The sequence below is a fragment of the Octopus sinensis genome, linkage group LG12 (assembly GCF_006345805.1).
Source record: "Octopus sinensis linkage group LG12, ASM634580v1, whole genome shotgun sequence".
NCBI lineage: Eukaryota > Metazoa > Mollusca > Cephalopoda > Octopoda > Octopodidae > Octopus > Octopus sinensis.
The window spans coordinates 78,730,424-78,752,570 of NC_043008.1; the positions used below are offsets into that span (position 1 = coordinate 78,730,424).

Here is a 22,147-nt window from a genome sequence, read left to right on the forward strand (position 1 = left end):
CTGCAATAATTCTTAGGTAATCCCATTAACCAATAAATTTACACTCTAACTTATAACCCATATCTAGTTTCCACATATGCAAGCATCTGATTATATATGTTTACATATATACGCGCACACACCCATGCATGCGTATATATGTATGAGTGAGGGTATGCATGTATGCATGCGTGTGGGTATATGTAAACATTTGTACACATGCAAAATATAGATAACTGCATATGTGGGAACGATGATACACGAGGATTGTATTTGTAACTTATCTCTGTAACTTATCTGATATATAAATGTATATACATCTTCACATAAATATTTTCTCGGAATAATTAACACTACTATTTCCTTAATTCTTAATTCTTCATATATGCCTCACAATTAAAAGCTACTACTACACTTAGTACTTCCTCTACCTCTTAACCCCACCATTCCTCTATCATTTATACTATTATACCTTTCTCTCTCTATCCCCACTCCTACTTTCAAACTATCTCCATTGACCACTGACCAACTTATATCTTAATTTCTCTTTTCTTTTCCTTATTCCCTTTATTCATACCTTCAGGGGTTTCAGGGGTTTCATTCTTTTATTTTTTACTAATCTTCTTTCTCTTTAATTCTTTCTTTCTCTCCTCCTTTTTCTCTCCCTTTCTTTTTTCTTTTGTCATTCCTCTCTTCCTGTCTTCAATTTGACCATACACTCCCTATTTCTAAGTCAGTTTAAACACAAACCTTGAATATGCTACACTTTATATAAATTCCCTACTGAGAACGACCAACAATGTAAGAGAATCTTACATTGCTTATAAACTCTACATCTGGATGGACTCATATTAAACTCTGTTGGACTTTTGGATTTTACTCAAAGGATATTGGAATATTACACATATATACCATTATGCCTATAAAACGGATTTACAAATTCAATAACGATACATATCTTACATCTATTTTCTTTCCTCCACCTCACTCTCTATTTGTATCACATCGAAACTAACTATGACTTAATTTTTCCTCTCACACCGTCTCTGATGAAGGGATATAATTAATTAATATCCTAGAAACAGGTGTAAGACCTATCTATAAATGTTCTAATGTCTATACAGCCTTGGTTTTTTATCTCATTACGCAAAAAATTTATATATATATATATATATATATATATATCTTAGCTGGATTTTGAGGTTCTCAGCTTCATCCTGCTATACCTATGCCTACAGTAATCCCTCAACTATCTTGGGTGTTACATTCCACCACCACTACCATCCTATCCCCCCACCCTGCGATAGGTGAAAATTCGTGAAGTAGAAACAGTATTGTACTGTATATTTTTTATTATTTTTATAATTTGTATGTATTTATTTTATTATAAATGCAAAACAACACCTACACACTAGGATTTTCATAAGTCTGCTAAATCAATGATATTTTTGTGCCAAACTCAATATATGCTCTTGCATCAATTGGATTTCTTGACCAAAGTCTTTTTGCCACTAACAAATGCTGCTAAAAGATAAAGGTAATAAAATCTCAGCAATATTTATAACAAAGCTCACCTGCTTTTACCTGACATATTTGATTTTGTATATTTTGAATCCATTGCATTCTGCATCATTTGTTTGTTACACCATGCCTGGAGTAGAAATAGAAATTTATATGTCAGTTGGTTAAGACAAACTGGTTGGAAATACTTTTGATGAATGGGGACAGCTCATATTTTGATTACCTAAATTCTATAAGTCTAAAGATTACTGAACTAGTGTGAAAGATGGTAACAGCTATGTCAGTTTTAAGACTCCAGCCTGAATTACAATTCACCAAAGGGAATGTTTTCATCTCTTAGCCAAAGTTGTAGAATGTAGTGAAAATCTGTTCTAATTAAAAGAAGTTTAATCCTTAGCTATATACTACATTTGCATTTACAACCAATTTACTAGTTGGTAAAATATTCTTTATATATGAGAACGTTTATTTGATGTTTTATATTTAAATTGCTCTATGATGAGAAATATGTGTCACTAAATGCAAAATGTCTATTTTCCCTTAATCTTTTATTTTTTTAAATCTATATATTAAATCTAAAATCAGAGAGTCTATAGAAAATTAAGAACTTCCTATTCAAACTTTTCTGAAAAAAGCCACTCCAGTTAGATGGAATATACATGTTGTCTATGTCTGATTATTTTTTTATGTATTTTTTGTCAATCAAAGTTTATTGCTTTATCAACAACATTCATGAAAATGCATGCCAATGCATATCATATGACCTTTTAAAATCATGATCTGCCTGTAAAGAATCAAATAAATATTTAATTATATTTTCTGCATTTCATTAAATTTATTGGTGCGTTTATTAATTATATGTTGTTTCATAATATATTTCATGAAAGTGAGGTTAAGGAAATATGCTGTGCTTGAGAAGACCCAGCAAGCCAAATGAGACCATAACCTCGTGGCCTGTGCCAGGAACGCAACCAGCCCACTTGTGCATACCTTTTCCTTCTTTGGACACTAAACTCTGCTTGCGAAGACCTGTTGAGGCAAGTGAAATCAAAATGAAAATCAAAGTGAAATTCGATGACAGGCACAAGCACCATACTAGCATGATCGTTGACAGAGTGGCCAACCAACTTCCGTGCCTATGGCACATAAAAGGCATCATTCGAGTGTGATCGTTGCCAGCTTCGCCTTACTGGCACTTGTGCCCCATGCTAGTAGGGTGCTAAGAGCACCATCCAAGCGTGATCGCTGCCAGAGCGGCTAACTGGTTTCTGAGCCGGTTGGCATGTAGGAGGCACCATTTGAGCGGGATCGTTACCAGCATCGCCTTACTGGCACCTGTGCCGGTGGCATGTGTAAAAAATTCGAGCGAGGTCGTTGCCAGTACTGCCTGACTGGCCCCCGTGCTGGTGGCCCGTAAAAGCACCCACTACACTCTCGGAGTGGTTGGCGTTAGGAAGGGCATCCAGCAGTAGAAACTCTGCCAGATCAAGACTGGAACCTGGTGCAGTCATCTGGTTTGCCAGCCCACAGTCGAACCTTCCAACCCATGCTAGCATGGAAAGCAGATGTTAAATGATGATGATGATGATGATGATGATATATATTTATATATATTGAGTCATCCTATAAATAATACGGTTTTTTCAATTGCATGAACTAAAAGTTAGAGGGGGATGGAATAATCTCCCTGCATCAACTTGCTATAAGAGCAGGTAATAATTTTACCTTGTACTTATTCTATGTGAAAGTTTTGAAGAGTGCCGTTTGATTTTCATAGTTATTTTTTCAAAACTATAAGGGAAGTGACAAAGGAGCATATTTGGCATATTTTGCTTTATGAGTTCAATAAAGGCAACAATGCAACAGAAAGTGCAGTATAAGGAGATCAGACAATAAGCATAAGCCAGTGTCAGTAGCAGCTCCAGAAATTCTGAGCTGGTAACTACAGCCTAGAAGATGAGCCTCATCCTGAAAATTGTAATTTGCTTGAGAAATTACTCGTATGTATCTCAAAATTTCGTTTGTTATTTGAAAAATATTTAATTTGTATTGTGCTGTTTATCACATTAAATGCATATTGAATGCTTAAAACAATAAAATGTGTCGTTTACTCGTTTTTTAGTGGGGAAGGGGTCATTAAGGTGGTCGTGAGATGTACTAAAATAACAATTTTAATTTTAATATTTCTAATATATGTATTTTTCTGGATGGTGTAATTTGGTTTTGTTGTTCATTTTGAATTGATAAATAGACCTTAAATCTAAATAGACCTTAAATCACGTACTCTCAAATTTTAAAGCTAAATAGACCTTAAATCACGTACTCTCAAATTTTTTTTTTTTTGCATAATCATATGGATTTGCCTGTGTAGAATACAAATTCACCAAAATTTTGTGAAAGCTCCAAAAATTAAAAAAAAGTTTTGAGGGGTTAAATGGGATCTTTTCGGTTTGAACAGCAGTTTTTTCTAGCGGTGTCATATGAAATTGTCACCCATAATTATGACCCTAGAATCGATCTATTGCATTTCAATCTCTTTTAGGGTTAGGGGTGGGGGAAGGGTATCTTTTTTCTTCACAAATGTAAATAAACCCAATCAGTTTCTTAAACGAGGGACATATTTATACAGCACAGAATGCTTTTTAACTCAATAGACATCACTGATTGGTTGAAATTGCAGAAATTGAAGACAAAAAACAACAAATATCTTACAAACTATAGAATTTTCTGAATAAAGCCAAGAGAAAAGGATGTTTTATAAACACATTCTACCAGTATACAAAGTTTTAAATTTTTTAGTTACCTAGAAACTATGTTAAAAACTGCCGTTCAAACCAAAAAGATCCGTTAAATGTTGTGTATAAAGCAGAATTCCACCAGTATTTCATTTGTTTACAGTTTCAGATTAAAACATGTGCCATTTTCAGAATGTTAACAAAATGACAACTTTCAAATCTTGTTTTCGGACTGGGTAAAAATTATCAAACTTTAAACCTCTAAAATTTTTTTTCAAATTTTTCTGAAAAAAGTGAAATATCTCCTGAGATTCAGCAAGGAAAATTACATTAATAGACCAAACTTTAAAATTTTCAATAAACTTTGAAATTTCCACAGGTGTATCCAAATAGAAAAGATCCCACTATTAATCTTAACCTTTTTTAGTAAGTCATATCTCTTATTTAATAACGTAGTTGTGGTAGAATAAACAAATGACAAAATAATCTAGCCTTACTTTACTTAATGTCACCTCACTTCAACTTAAGACAAGCTGAGCAACAAAGTTTTAATAACCATAAAAAACAACTAAAGATAAGTGAGAATATATTAACATATATCGTACATGAGCATAACTAACAAAAAACAGTTGCTGACTGGTAAAATTCATTCCAGGTAATCTCAGTGGTTCCAAGTTGAATTCTTGCATCATTTTGTGATATGCCTGAAGAATAAATTAACTTCATTTAAAAAGATACAAATCAATTTTTAGGCGAAGGGTTAGTACACTAAAATGTCTCTTATTTTATATTTCCCAGCTGCCTGAAATCTCAGTTAGGTTTGAAGTTAAAATACAAGATATAATATTACTGGAAATACAATTAGTCTGGCATTTATATTTTTGGCTATATCTTTCACTACTATAATACAGTAAATTTTGAATATACTTTCATTATATTTAAAAGTATCTGAAAATAATTGTGCAACGTTTTAGATACTTCTTAACATTGATTTATATTTCAATATCATTCACAAATGTTAGTTTAAAATTGCATAATCACGAGAGACACATTAGAACAAATATAAGTATCTTAAAATATTCCACAGATACATTACAAACTTATTCAAACTGGACTCTAGCAATGCTTTAAAAAGTTAATTTAAATATCCAAATTAATTAGATACTCCAATCATTATATTATAGAATATTATTAGAATATTATAAATAACAGCTAGTATAAAGGCATTAAAGCATTTCAAAATAAATGTTATTATACATATTAACATGTTCTTTGAAGCAATAGAGCACTGCTTTTTTGATACAGAGGAATGTCAGTTGTTCTTTAGCATAATCAGTTACAAGAGTCTAGAAACTTTAGTTTAATGTTGTACTTTAGAACTAGTATTTTATCTGATGTTCCTTCTTTGTAGAAAGTGGTTTTAAAAATTATTATCTACAAATGAAAAAGAATAGATAAGATATACTATATCTCAATCTAGAACAATCATGCAGGAAACCTTTGATTTTCAGAGATAAACTATAAAGTTTAGGTGTTTTACAAAGCAATTAAAAAAATGATTCATTTGTATTTTACAATCTTACTTCTTACCTGAAGGGCTATTTTGAGTCCACCAATATCAGCACTACTTTCTAAGATATCTTGTGGAAGTAATTCCTGTGAAATGACAGAACAAGTTATAAGGTAGAAAACAACTAAGGAAGTTTTGTATAAAGTAATTTGTAAATACAGGATAAAGAAAATGATAAGTTTATACCATATAAAATCAATCTACTTACTTTTTGGTTTGTTAGCTAATTGAGTCAATAACTTAGTGAACAAACAGGCAAATTTGAAGCTTCTTCTCTACACATACAGAATTTGGAGAGTCACTTTTTTTTTGCTTCTATGCATCTTAGTTTGTCTATTTCATTGGAATGGGTACCAAGTCGTATATGAATGTTTCTGAGTTAAGGAGTTAATAGATTTATATTTGTTGTATCTTGAGAGAGTCATTACACCAATAATATTAACACACACACAAGTTCAACTTCACTTCTTTATTGATAGTCAATTGGTTAAATATCTAACCAAGTAACTTATCAGCCATTTGTTTAATGAATGGATTGGTTGCTTGTTTGTCAGTCAGTTTTTTCATTGTTGTTCACAGCCTTTCCATTAACTCAATGACTTCCCTTCTGCTGAAAAGCAGATTTTGGAGTGAGCAGGAAGGAAGTCACTGACCTATACTAATAGACAGATTAACACTAATAAACAAGCTTATATGGGTAGTTTCACTTACACTGATAGCAGATACTGATATGCTCTTACAGATCACCCTCTTCAACTGTCTACATATTGATAATTTCCTCTCAGTTATCATTACAATAGTATTTCTGTTACTCCCAGATGATTAACTCTAAATCATTTCAATGTATTGGCTACTTTCTCAACTTTCAATATTATACACTACAGTTATTTCTGAATTATACACCACCTAGTCCCTCTAAGTACAACTACAGTCCCCTGATACTTTATTTTTTCCTCCAATTACCAATCTTCAATAATACCAAACTAAATTTTAAATGTATTAATGACATTCAGATGAGTACCTATAAAAACTACAGGCATCATTCTACCTGCCAGGACAAATGGATAGCTAAAATTAATTACTGATGATTAGACTGAGAGAACATTTTCATCTTGAACACATGCATACATGCACTCACACACACACACACACACACACACACACACACACACACACACACACACACACACACACACACACAATTTAACTTTAGACATTCATTCATTCAACCAAGAACAATGTCATTAAATAACTAATTTAGTTTATAAAAATAAAATATAAAAATTACCATACTAATTCCAAATTTTTTGAAAATTTGAAATCTGCATAAAAAACCAAACATAAATAATGAGTATATTTATCTACTAAAATTGATGATGCCAAAGATCAAAAACTGCAGACAAGAATTCTACATGATGCTTAATAGATAACTAAAGAATAAAAACTACAGATAATAATTCTATGTAATGCTCAATAAAAACTTATATACTTTATGTTGCAGGAATTAGAATGATTATAAAATCTAGATTTCCAACTAGTAGCAGGAGAACCAATATACCAATACTTACAATGTCTAGTTATTACTTCACACTGATATACTATATTCTTCTTTAAACACTGATTTCCTAAAGGGTATCGAGTTTTGTTTACACAATACACATGGGTTTGATCACTTGTAAATTGCCTTCATAGTTATAATAATTTCTACTAGCACCTGTCTGTAAAATAGGTGTTATGGTTGGATCATAATAATTATTATTATTATTAGAATTAATATTAATACAAAGTAAAAGACTAACAATATTATCAGCAGTTTGATCAAATATAGAATCTAAATCTTGTTCTGAATGACTATCAATAAGGTTAATTTCACTATATATATTATCAGTTCTACAATTATTTATAGATATAGATTTTAGATATTCTCTAATTATTTTGTGCTACAATAATCTCAGCTAAATTTCTAGTGGTTGAATATGAAAACTTAACACTATGCTTATTAAATAATTTCCTATATTTACTTGAAGGTGGGAAATACCTATCTAGTGCTGCAAAGAATTTACAAGAGATATTAGAAGCTATTGAATATGAAAATGGAGCATTATACCATTCAACCACTAGAAATTTCTCTAGCTTTTAATCACTCACCATTCTCTTATCTAACTTGTAATACTAACATGCTTATATGTGATGCTAACATGTATTTTGAGTTAAAATAACTGTTTCGACTTATAATTCTTAAAATTTTTCAATTTGATCATTTCCACACTTTGCTATAATCCTCGCCTCACTAAAGGCCTCAAGTCCCTTACTGCCACTTCTCTCTCTCCCTCTTCTAACGTGTATTTTGAGCTAAAATAACTTCTCTGGCCTATTATTCTTTAAATTTTTCAGTAACTTTTCAAATCGTTTTACATACTCCTTGTGTTTCTATACTTTCCTACGATCTTCGCTTCACTAAAGACCTCAAGTCACTTACTGCTATCTCTTTCTCTCTCTCTCTTTCTCTCTCTTTCTCTCTCTCTCTCTCTCTCTCTCTCTTTCCTCTCTCTCTCTCTCTCTCTCTCTCTCTCTCTTTCTCTCTCTCTCTCTCTCTCTCTCTTCTCTCTCTCTCTCTCTCTCTCTCTCTCTCTCTCTCCATCTCTTGTATGTGAGGCAAAACTGGCCGTTGCTTGACCACTTCTGGTTATAAACCTTCTGGTCTTCTGAAGTCTCACATTCTTGCTCTGCTGTAGACCTAGGGTAACATGGTGGTGGAACAATGAGGTAGACAGGGCCATTAGAGCTAAGAAACAGGCTAGGAAGGCCTGAAAGAATGGTGGGTATCAGGGAACTGTATCAGATTGCCAGAAGGATGCTAGGAGATAAGTATATCTAGCCAAGGGAGAAGCAGAAAAGAAGTTTGCCTATGTTCAGCAACATGAAGACCAAAGAACTGAAGTGTTTCAGATTGCAAGACAGTGTGTAAGAGAAAATCGTGATATCATAGGAGAGAAATGTGCCTGTATGGATGATGGTGCACTTACATGTAATGATTCTGCAAAGAAAAAGGCTCAGAAATACCATTATGGAAAGACTGCTGAACGTAGAGAATGAGCGGGAGGAGAAGAGTCAGCCAAATGTTGACCTAATTGAGGGACCGACAACTCAAATCGACAGTTCCATGTAGGTAAAGCAATTAAACATATGAAGACAGGAAGAGTCCTTGACCCATTAGAAATCTCCACTGAGATGCTTTAAATATCTGGCTGTGTGGGTTATGGACCAGTCACCCATATTGTAAATCAGGTGGTTCATGAAGGAGTCATATCCAGTGACTGGTGTAGCAGTACCATAGTCAACTGCTACAAAGGTAGAGGTGATGCCTTATATAGAAATAATTACAGAGGTTTCAAATTGTGGGATCAGGCGACGAAAGTTTTAGAAAGAGTCATAGACTAACTAATTACAGAGAGACTTAGCTTAGATGAAATGCAGTTTGGTTTTGTGCCAAGGAGAAGCACCACTGATGCTATATTTCTGGTAAGGCAGCTGCAGGAGAAATACATAGCTAAAGATAAATCTCTGTACTTGGCCTTTGTTGACTTTGATAAAATCTTTGAAAGAGTCCCCTGATCCCTTATCTGGTGATCTATGTGGAAACTAGGGATAGACAAGTGGTTGGTAAGAGCTGTACAAGCTATCTACAGGGATGCTGTTAGTAAGGTGAGGGTTGGCAATGAGTACAGCAAAGAATTCAGGGTTCAAGTAGGGTTTCACCAAGGATCGGTGCTCAGCTTTAAATATCTGGCGGTGTGGGTTATGTGGGTTATATTGTTAATCAGGTGGTTCACAAAAGAGTCATAGCCAATGACTGGTGCAGCAGCACCATAGTCAACTGCTACAAAAGTAGAGATGATCCTCTTGTTCATCATAGTCCTCCAGGCAATAACAGAAGAATTCAAGACAGGCTGCCCCTGAAGCTCCTCTATGATGATGACCTTGTTCTTATTGCTGAATCAAGTGACCAAGTTAGTAGTGGAGGTGGATGCTCCAAGAGTGTAACTGAGAATAAGATTAGGATGGGCAAAGTTCAGAGAGAACCAACTCATGCTGGCAACAATGGGCCACACTCTCAGAGTGACAGGCAGATTGTATGATGCTTATGTGTGAACAACCATGCTGCATGGCAGTGAAACATGGGCTGTGACTGCCAAGGATATGCATAGGCTTGAAAGAAATGAAGCCAATATGCTTCGCTGAATGTGCAATGTCAATGTGCATGTTTGACAGAGTGTAAGCATCTTGAGAGAAAAGTTAGATATAAGGGGCATCAGATGGGGTGTGCAAGGGAAACGAATGAGCTGGTATGGTCAAATGATGCATCTAGATGAGGACAGCTGTGTAAAGAAGTGCCAATCTTTAACTGTGAAGGGAATCTGTGGTAGAGGTAGACCCAGGAAGACATGGGACGCAGTGGTGAAGCATGAACTTCAAACTTTGAGGCTTGCAGAGGTAATGACAAGTGACCAAGACCTTTGGTGATGTGTTGTGCTTGAGAGGACCCGTCAAATCACGTGCACCTGTGCTGATGGCACATAAAGAACACCTTTCAAACGTTGGGCCTCACGGAAGCAAAGTGGCTCAGTTCCTTATGAAGTCAAAGTGGCTGAGCTCCTTTCAAGTGCTGGGCCTCATGGAGGCAATGACTGAGACCTGTGGCATTATGTCATGCTTGAGAAGAAGACCCATCAAGCCAAGCAAAATCACAGTTGTGACAGATACCAGCATCATGCAAATTAGTACCCATGCAAGTGGAACATAAAAGCACGCCGGTATCACGCAAATGGCATCCATGCCAGTGGTACGTAAAAGCACCCATTACACTCTCAGAGTGGTTGGCATTAGGAAGGGCATCAAGGCATAAAAAAATCATGCCAAATCAGACTGGAGTCTGGTGCAGCCTTCCAGCCCAGTCACACTGTCCAACCCATGCCTGCATGGACAACCAACGTTAAATGATGATGATGATGATGATGATATATATATATATATATTATATATATATATATATACTTCGTTTTTGTGTCTGATTTGCAAGATTCTTTATGTGAATTCATGTGTTGAAACAAATTTTATTGTGTCTGGGGAGAGACATACTGTGTTCATATCTAACACACTCACCAGTTCAATTTCCATACATTTATTATTTATATTTTTTCTTTTCCATAATTTTTGTTGCTTTTTCAACCTCGTCAATGGATGTTGACAGTCCATTACTAGAGTTGTGTTCCTTTTGTCGGTTTGTGAGCATGTGAGTGTGCCAGCATGCATGTGTACTTGTGTATGCATAAATGTATGTATGTGTGTGTATGCATATATGTAGGAATGCATGTGTGTATGTATGTATGCATGTATGTATGTATGTATGTATGTATGTATGTGTGTATGCATGCATGTATGTATGTATTGTACATATTCAAAAGGAATGCAGCTCTGATAACAGACAGAGCCAACATTCATTGACAAGGCTGCAAAAGCAACGACAATTTTGGAAAAGGAAAAATAGAGATAATAAATGGGTGGAAATTGAACTGGTGAGTGTATTAGATATTAAGGCAGTGTGACTCTCCCCAGACACAACAATATGTGTGTGTGTGTGTGTGTGTGGTGTGTGTGCGTGCGTGTGTGTGTGTGTGTGTGTATGTATGTATGTACATACATACACACATACATACATACAAAAAGGTAAAAAGTAATATTTTTTATATTTCCAGTTTGTGTCACATATCTTTTTCTTCCTTTCCTGTTTTGAATATGAAACTATATTTTGATGAAACTGAATTTTTCATTTATCCCTTATGTAAAACAATGTGACATGTACTAATAATCAACATCAACAATAACTGCAAGCTGGTTGTTCATAATATTGCTGTTTAGTTCCAAGCTCTGTCTGGTTCAGAGGTTTTCCAGTTGTGACCATCCCACCTTTTTAAGACTGCATGGTGTGATTTAAGTGTAGTTTGGCTGCTACTTCATGTAGATAAATTGATTACAAACAAACCCCCTTGTGATTTGGTAAGTTGTTGGAAGTTTAAAGTAGTACAAAGATATTAAATAGCTACAACTAAATATGCATTTAGCCCATACATTATTGCAATGGAAGACCTTCATTGATTTTCCCTGATCTGAGATACCTACAAGACTACTCCTATTACATCTAATGGATGAGAAAAGTAAGGATTGTGATTTTTAGGCTTTTGTAATAATAATAGCATGTGAGTACATTAGTATTGGGTTTGCAACTAAGTTCCCACCGTTTTCAAAATTTAAATTTTTTAAAAGGGTTAATAAAAAATAACAACTAATTAATCAATAATGTATTCACCCTTGTTGTTTACAACTTCTCCTCAATGTTTAACAAGATTTTCAATACCATGTTGGTAGAAATCACCTGATTTCAACTTGAAAAATTGGGAAGCTCTCAATTCTGCATCAGTATTGAATGAAACTCCGCACATAGCATTTGAAAGAGATCGAAAGAGATGGGAATCCATTGGTACCAAATCAGGAGAGTATGGCGGATGTGGCAGCACTTTCCAGCCATGCGTTTGAATGGCTTCCTTGGTCATATTGGCGATGTGAGGTGGGAGGGGCCTTGTCATGCAGCAGAAGAACTCCATGCTGCCGATTAAGTCTATTCTCTTGAATAGCCATGTTGAGTCATTCCATCTGTTGAACATAGAGTTCCGCATTGACCATTTAGTTCCGTTCAAGCAATTCGTAATGGATAATCCCTTTCCAGTCCTGCCATATGCACAACATCGTCTTACGCAGTGTCACTTGTTTACCAGGGCTAAGCCATTCCTTACTCTGCTTCATATTGATGTACAGGTACCATTTTTCATCGCCAGTAACGATTCGGTAAAGAAATTGTTGCTTGTGTCCATGAGTTGAGCAGTGATGAGCAAGCAAACCAGCGTAGATTGTGGCGCACTGATTTTTGTTGTTGTCACTTAAAGTATGCAGAACCCATGCTCCACACTTCTGAACCTTTCCCATCAAGTGAAGATACTTCTCTACAGCAGTGTGGGAGCATTCCATTTTCTTTGCCAGTTCCCTTGTCGTTTGACAAGGATTTTCATGCAAAAGTTGGTTTAATTGCTCTTCATCGAACTCAACTGGACGGCCAGGACTAGGTGCATTTTTGAGGTCAAAATTTTAATTTTTGAACTTAGCATACCAATCATGAGCGGTTCTTTCAGCTATGGCACCCTCTCCATACACAGTACAAATGTCATGAGCACCTTTTGCAGCCTTAGAACCTTGATTAAAAGCAAAAAAGGTGTTGAAAATGCTCATTTTTCTGAAAGTAAACAAAAATTAACTAATATTAACTAGAAAAAAAAAGATTCCAAAATTTAAAAGCGCAATAAATCCCAAAATTAAAAAAAATGACGGGAACTTAGTTGCCAACCCAATACATTCAGATGACAGTACTGTTAAAGTGTCACAGATATTCATTCTATATGTACAAAATATCTTACCTTTATAGGATCTGAATTTAAGGATTCAGCTTCTGTTAAGAAGTTTCTCTTAGTCTGTTCTGACCACCAGTTTTTCATATTACCATTATCATCAAACTGTGATCCTTTAAAGACATATCACAGAAAGCATCTTCATAAATATTTATCTCAGGAAACTGGGAATATTCTTTTGAAAATTTGAAAGTACTGACATTCCCACTGATTACTGAAATTGGGCCACTGCATGGGTCACTTAACACAGATCTCTTATATAGCAAGACATGTATGTATTTACTTGCAAAGCAAAAGGAAATTTTTGTAAAAAATTTATAGATTTTATAGATATATGGCTCCAGGTTTGTAAACTCAGCAAGAATTCTAACTGCAAATCAAACTGAAAATATGATTCAATGAGACTGTGATGTCCATTTTCAAATGAATTTACTATAAACATTTTTATTTTCATGTAGTGTATCTAAGTAAACCAGTATGGTGGTATCTATGATGTAAGCATCATAAAATATAGATAAGAACATGGTGAACCATAACCAGATTGTAACCATATCACCTCCTATGTGCTCTTTGAAAAAGACATGAATTTCTCTCACCCCTAAAAATATGATGCTTTTTAAAGACAACATTACAGACTGTTAGCATGATTTAATGGGAAAACTGGCTATCCATAGGAGCTCCTGTATGCTGGTGATTTCATCCTCATAGCTGAGTTTACAGTGTAAAACCTAGAAGGTAAATTTAGCAAAGACTGTAGTTTTAGCAAGCTGGAAAGAAAACTGAAGCCTGGTATTTTAGGGAAATGGTCATGCTCAATATGCAAAAAAGGAGTAAGTATAAACTCCATATGTTGTATTCAATGCAAGTTATGGACACATAAGAGGTTTAGTAGAATCACAGGCAGATTAACAAAGAAAATGAGCTTTATGTATGACAGACACACTGTATTCACTATGAAAATTTGGAAAATAGGTTTTCTTAAATGTTTGGCTGGCTCATTAGGAGTTATTAATAGTTTTCGTTACTTAGGGGACATTATTAGCAGGGGAGGTGGTTGTTCTGAAAGACTAATTGCCAAGGTAAAAACAAAATGCAGAAAGTTCAGAGACCTCCTACCAGAGACCTGGTAACAAAAGTCTTTTCTCTCAAATGCTTATGTTAGAACTATAATATTGCTTGGTAAGTGATGCATGAGCTTTCAATTCAGGTAATTTGAGAAAACTAGAAAGAAATGAAGCTAGTATGCTCTGTTGGATGTAAAATGTAAGTATGTATGAACAACAAAGTGCAAATATGTTGAGAGAAAAATTGAGCGTAAGATGAAAGAGATATAGTGTGCAAGAAATGTAGTGTGCAAGACTGTCTCTCCCTCTTCCACAAGTTCCATCCATATTATCTGATTGGTACTTCTTTATGCATCTGCCCTCATCCATATGCATTATGTGTCAATACACATAATGCATATGGATGAGGGCAGATGCATAAAGAAGTACCAATCAGATAATATGGATGGAACTTGTGGAAGAGGGAGAGCCAGAAAGACATGGGACATAGTTGTGAAGGCTGAACTCAGGACCTTGAACTTCAAAGAGGAGATAACAAAAGACTAGGGTGACTGCTAATATGTGTTGCTTGAGGAGATCTTGGTGAAACTGAGACTCTGAAAGCATTACATATATATATATATATATATATATATATATATAGGGGGAGAATTCACAAAAAAAAAACAAAAGATGAAGACAAGTGGTGTAGACAACAAACAGATGTATTAGTATAATGCTTGGGAATTGAAAAAGTTTTTAACGTTTTGAGCCTACGCTCTTCCAAAGAAAGGAACACAGAAAGAAACAAGGAGAAAAAATAAAGAATGTGTAGTAGCTAGTGATCTATCATAGAGAATGCCAATTCAGGCGAATCAGGTGCTTAAATTGAAATGTATATACAGCAACTATAGATGAATACAAACATTGATACCAAAGTACAGGAAGAAAGATATTCAGGTTATGTATACAATTAATTGGACCCAACTGAGTATATCATCGACCATTGGGCAAATTAAGAAACACACATTGTATTAAATATATGGTCCATAATATGCTTCAGAAGATGTGAGAAGACAGGTGAATCATAAATAAATAAATAAATAACAAACAATGGATAGGTATCAATTCATTACAGCTGTTTCCTACAGATCTTTTAAGTGATCAATGAGTACATTATATCATTATAAAAAACTGTTTTCATCAGATGACTACATGAACTATACTGTTAAGGATTGCCTGTGTGGTAAGTAGCTTGCTAACCAACCACATATGGTTCCGGGTTCAGTCCCACTGCGTGGCATCTTGGGCAAGTGTCTTCTGCTATAGCCCCGGGCCGACCAATGTCTTGTGAGTGGATTTGGTAGACAGAAACTGAAAGAAGCCCGTCGTATATATGTATATATATATATATATATGTGTGTGTGTCTGTGTTTGTCCCCCTAGCATTGCTTGACAACCGATGCTGGTGTGTTTATGTCCCCGTTACTTAGCGGTTCGGCAAAAGAGACCGATAGAATAAGTACTGGGCTTACAAAAGAATAAGTCCCGAGGTCGAGTTGCTCGATTAAAGGTGGTGCTCCAGCATGGCCGCAGTCAAATGACTGAAACAAGTAAAAGAGTAAAGAGTAAGAGTATGTACATATTCTGTGATTCCATGATCATCACTGGTCACAATGATTTTGCCAAATCAAAACAAAACAAATTAAGAAGTGCTTTTATATATGTGTAAAGGGTGTATTTAAGATTTATCACTCGGTCCGTAGCTTAGAAATACTGGTTGACGTCCAGCGGGAACAGCTTTGTTTCATGGAGGAGGAAAGATCTTTTTTAGTACTTGGTTGTACATTGCTTTCCAATGTGTGTAGTAGTGGTGCGCGCACACATTATTAGCCATTTGAAAAGACTATGGAATTTACAATTAACTGCACCAGGGTTCCTCTTCCCCAGGGAACCAGACCTAATGGTATACCTGCGGATGTAGGTCCAGCCCCTGCTTTGCCGGGTCCTGTCTCTGATCATGTTGCACCTCCAAGGGCATCCATTGACGGTGATGCCCTCAATCTTAACAGACGGGTATCACCTGATGGAGAAGAGTCAGCTCCCAACCAAACAACACCAAACAAACACCTCATCAGCTGTAAAAATCATACGATACTCAGCACCCTCAATGCCCGCGCCCTCAGCTCTCTTGGCCGTCTAGAAGAACTTGGTGCAAATGCAGAATCACATGGCATTGATATAATAGCTGTCCAAGAACACCGATTTTACCACCCTGACAACATCCTCAAATACCATCAAGTCGGTTCTTATCAACTTGTAATCTCCTTAGCATCAAAGAATACTGTTAATTCAACAGTTGGAGGTATCGGATTTCTACTTTCATCAAAAGCTAGTGATACTCTCTTGAGTATAGAGTCAATCTCACCTAGAATTATGGTGCTTGAGATAGATGGAAACCCCAAAACAACATTGGTATGTGTGTATAGCCCACATAATTCGTCTGTGGCAGACGAAATTGAAAATTTTTATACAACCCTTCGTTCAACCATTGAGCAAGTACCTCTCCATAATTTTCTAGTTATAGCTGGTGATCTGAATGCTAGACTAGGACCCGATGAGACCAAGTTTACTTTCAACTCTAAAACTAATCGGAACAGAGAAATGCTCAAAGACTTCTTGGAGGAATTTAATCTCTACACCTCCAACAATTCTTTTATGAAACCAAAACGTCAACTTTGGACATTTGAGTCCCCACTTGGTGATAGGGCACAAATTGACTACCACATCTTTCAAAAGAAATGGCGCAATAGTGTTAAAGACTCGAGATCCTACTCTTCCTTTAGTTCTGTCGGCTCTGACCACAGAATTGTATCAGCTACCGTTAAGCTTAGTCTTCGCTCATCCAAAAAAACTAAGCCTCACCCGATCAAAATGATCGACTGGGAGGAAGTCTTATCTAACCCCGATATGTCCAAACAATTTACTATTGAGGTCTATAACACATTTCAATCTCTGTCTACTTCTGAAATAGATGCTGAGAACATTGAAGAAGTATACAGCAGCCTCATCAAATCAACAGAGGAAGTTGCACTGGCTACTCTTCCCAAAAAGAAGAGTAGGGGCCAGAGCAAACCTTCTAATTCCCCAAATGTCATCGAAGCCAGAAACCATATAAAGTCTATATCATTAGCTTACCACCGTTCTCCATCCCAGTCACTGAAGATCCAACTCATAGCTGCCAGGAGGAATCTTGATGAGGCTTACTTGAACGCCGAGGTCGAATTTATCAATGGCAAAATTAGTAAACTATCGAAAGAGCACATTAGTAAAAAACACCATCTCGCCTGGAAATCCATCAAAGACCTATCAGGCAAAAATTCTGGGTCATCAATTAGAATTAAAGGGGGATCAGCTAAGAAGCGTTTAGAAAATTGGTCAACCCATTTTAAAAACCTCCTTGAGAAGAATACCAAAATCCCTGATAACCCCACTCTTCCAAGTGTGCCTATATCAGACATGCTGGACATCAACACCTCCCCTTTTACCATATTTGAACTAACAGCAGCCACCAAGCAACTAAAAGCCTCGAAAGCATTTGGTCCCGACAACATCCCAGCTGTAATTTGGAAGGATGATAAATTTCACACACTTTTGCTCAACCTCTGCAACCACACACTTTCCACCTTTGTCGCTCCAAAGATTTGGCACCAATCTCAAATCATTCCAATACCCAAAAAAGGCGATTTATCCCTCGTCACCAACTATAGGGGTATATCTCTAATGTCAATTGCTGCAAAACTGTACAACAAACTGATCCTAAATCGTCTTGTCCTTTTTGTTGAACCTTTGCTCCGAAAGAACCAAAATGGATTCAGACATGGGTGCTCAACGCTGAGCCAGATACTATGCCTGCGCAGACTTATTGAAGAATCAAAAGCATTTAATCGCGATCTTGCAATGGTATTTGTAGACTTTTCTAAAGCGTTCGACTCTGTAGATAGGTACAAGATGTTTGAAATCCTTAAGCTCTATGGGATACCAGACAAAATTATTTCTGCCATCAAGGTCCTCTACACAGATACGTCTCCAACCATCTTAACCCCTGATGGAGAAACATCATCTTTCTCAATCAAAGCCGGAATACTGCAGGGAGACACACTCGCCCCATTTCTTTTCATCATTGTTGTTGATTATGTGCTATGTATGTCAGTTGATACCATCTCTGGCAAGGGCTTTGAAATAAAACCAAGAAGAAGTTCCAGACACCCAGCTGAGTACTTGACAGACACTGACTTTGCTGACGACATCGCTCTTATCAGTGATTCTCTCTCCAATGCCCAGTCTCTTTTACAATCTCTTGAACAAGCCTCAAATTGTGTAGGTCTTTACCTCAATGAGGCCAAAACTGAATACATAAACAAGTGCCTGTCCAACAGTGATTGCATCATCCATACTCTCAACAGTGCGCCTTTAAATATGGTTTCTGATTATAAATATCTTGGGTCATACATATCATCATCTGGAAAAGACTTTCTAACTAGAAAGGGTATGGCCTGGTCAGCCTGTAATGACATGCATAAGATCTGGTCATCAAATCTAAGTAGAGACTTCAAACTTGAAATATTCAAAGCCACAGTCGAACCAATTCTACTATATGGCTACTATAAGAAGCTTGAGAGGCGGTTGGATGGAACCTACACTCGCCTCCTTATGAGAGCTCAAAATCTCTCGTGGAAGCGCCATCCAACCAAAATGCAAATATATGGGAAACTACCACCTGTGTCATCTCTTGTGAAAGGTAGGAGAGTCCAGTTTGCTGGACATTGTTGTAGAGCTGAAAAAGAAGTAATTTCTACTCTTCTCCTCTGGAAGCCATCTACTCGCAATACCAGAGGACGCACACTCTCCTATCCTGATGTAATCTCCAGGGATACAGGCATCCAGCAACAGGACCTCCATAATGCTATGATGGACCGTGAAGTCTGGCGTAACATAGTAAATTCCATTGTCTCGACCACGGTCGAACAATGATGATGATAAGATTTATAGTCTTGGAGAGGTAGGGGGACAGACAGCCGAACATCTCCTCTCCACAATTAAGAAAGAGATAATTCTGCTTATTCAACTAGACATATAGGGTTAAAGGAAAAAATAAAGACTAGAATTCTACTATAGGGTGGAAAGGGAGAAATAAGGATGATATTCATCATGTTAATAGTTAAATAAAAAAAGTATACAATTAATAGCATACCATAACACCATTATATGAAAGCAAAGGGATAATAGTAAGAGAGAGATTATAATAGATGGAAATTAAAGGGGAAATGAGAGGTTACAATAAAAAGAGTGGGGATCATCATGAAGGAATTTGGATACTAATAAAAATGGAACTGGCAAAAATTTAATATAAATCAGAAAAAATATAATATAATAATAATAAATATCATATAGTAATTATAGAAATAATTTTTAAAAATTGAAAAATGGTTAGAAATATTACAATGTAAGTAAGATAAAAGAAATAATGCAATATAACAGGATACAGTATAATAACAAGTAAAGGGTATATTTAGAGCATAAGAATAATGATAATAAAATAATCGTAGAATGGTAGGATAATATAATACACAAATCCCATAGATAAGTAAAATACGAAAAATTAATTTTTTATTATAGATTCTAAATAGTTAGACATAGAGGAAACTGCATACTGTATATAGGAAAAAAGTGTATTTAAAAATATGATTATAAATGTACATATTAATTTTAGTAAGAGGCAACAAAATAAGCATTATTATTATCATTCAACAATAATATTAAAGATATATTTCAAGAGAGATTACAAAGTTTCATAGTACATGAAGCAAAGAGAAGACAAACCATATATAAACTGTGATACCTAAACCAAACACCTATCATCTGAAGTAATACAGTTTGCAAAACTCAACATACTTGAGACTATACAAATGTATTTAAGACAAACATTTTTGCCATCTTACTACAGTTGTAAATTGTAAAACATAACTATCAACACTACTATGTGAGCCAGAAGATTACATAGTTTAATGCATGAAACATCTAGTTCAATCAGAATGGACATTTAATATTCTATCATTTCATTATATTATATTATCTTCTATTATATTATTATGAGATTGTAAATAAAACATGAAAACCAGACAAAGTTGGAATTTCACTGAGTACATATATATATATATAATATATATATATATATATATATGTGATATGTCAGTAAGGTGTATGTCAGTAATGTCAGTATACAGGATGCATGCTGTCAGTAAGATGAGGGTTGGCAACAAGTATATTGAAGTATTCCGGGCAGAAGTTGGGGTTCACCAAGGATCAGTCTCAGACCCTTCTTATTCATTATAGTCCTCCAGGCAATAACAGAGGAATTCAAGACAGGCTGCCCCTGGGAGCCCCTCTATGCTGATGACCTTGCTCTAATAGCCGAGTCACTGCCACAACTAGAGATGAAGTTTAGAGTGTGGAAGCAAGGTCTAGAATTGAAGGGCCTTAGGGTTAACCTAGCAAAAACCAAAGTCTTAGTAAGTAGAAAGGCTGACAAATCACAAACCCCTTCAGGTAGAAGGCCCTGCTCAATCTGTAGAAAAGGCATGTGTAAAAACTCCATATGATGAACCCGGTGTAAGCTATGGACACATAAAAGGTGCAGCAATATCAAAGGAAGGTTAACTGGAAAGATAATTTTTATGTGTGGCGGAGGCACTGGGGCAATAAACATTGAAGATGTGCAGAAAACAGATTCCATCACATGCCAGAGGGAAGAACTAGAAGTAGTTGATAACTTTTGCTATCTAGGCGACCAAGTCTGTAGTGGGGGGGGGGGGGGTTTGCTCTGAAAGTGTAGCTGCTAGAATAAGAATAATCTGAGCAAAGTTCAAAGAGCTCCTACCTCTGCTGGCAACTAAGGGCCTCTTGCTTAGGATGACAGGTAGACTGTATGATGCATGTGTGCAAACTGCCATGCTACACGACTGTGAAACATAGGCAATAACTGCTAAGGACATGCATAGTCTTGAAAGAAATGAAGCTTGTATGATCCACTGGATGTGTAATGTCAGTGTGCATACACAACAGAGTGTGAGCACCCTGAGAGAAAAGTTTGACACTAGAAGCATCAAATGTGGCATGCAAGAGAAATGACTGCACTGGTATGGTCATGTGTTATGTATGGATGAGGACAGCTGTTGAGAAAGTGCTACACCCTAAATGTGGAAGAAACCTTTGGAAGAGGTAGACCCAGGAAGACATGCGATGAGGCGGTGAAGCAGGACCTTCAAATGTTGGGCCTCACAGAGGCAATGACAGGAGACTGTGATTAAGAAGACCCGGCAACTAAAGTGAGATTGCAGCCATGGCCGATGCCAGTGTTGTGTGTCCGGCCTATTTAAAAGTACCCTTGATGCATCGGACGATATGATATGCTTGAGAAGACATGTTGAGTTAAGTAAAACCAAAATCGTAGCTGTGGCTATTGCCCCTTGACTGGCTCCCGTTCCAGTGGCACATAAAATACATCATCTGAACATGGTCAATCCCAGTGCCCCCTGACTGGCCCCTGTGTCAGTGGCACATAAAAAGCACCATCCGAATGTAGTTGATGCCAAGTCCACCTGACTGGCTCCTGTACTGGTCGCACGTAAAAAGCACCATCTGAATGTGGCCGATGCCAGTGCTCCTTGACTGGCTCCTGGCTCCTGTACTGGTGACACATAAAATGCACTATCTAAATGT

At 36.2% G+C, this 22,147-nt stretch overlaps 1 protein-coding gene across 2 annotated transcripts in view; it reads right to left on the minus strand.

Annotated features, from left to right (window-relative positions):
* The window catches only part of LOC115217952 (membrane metallo-endopeptidase-like 1), a 227,942-nt gene that overhangs the window by 8,074 nt on the left and 197,721 nt on the right, over positions 1–22,147 (minus strand). Inside the window, exons 18-21 of one of the 2 annotated variants that reach the window (XM_029787671.2) lie at positions 13,332–13,435; positions 5,826–5,891; positions 4,841–4,939; positions 1,554–1,630 (exon numbers count right to left, since the gene is read on the minus strand). In XM_029787671.2, the coding sequence (XP_029643531.2) occupies positions 1,554–1,630; positions 4,841–4,939; positions 5,826–5,891; positions 13,332–13,435 (346 nt within the window). Of the gene's footprint in view, positions 1–1,553; positions 1,631–2,059; positions 2,182–4,796; positions 4,940–5,825; positions 5,892–13,331; positions 13,436–22,147 lie in introns of those variants that run through there. The other variant, XM_036508066.1, reaches the window with a different exon arrangement.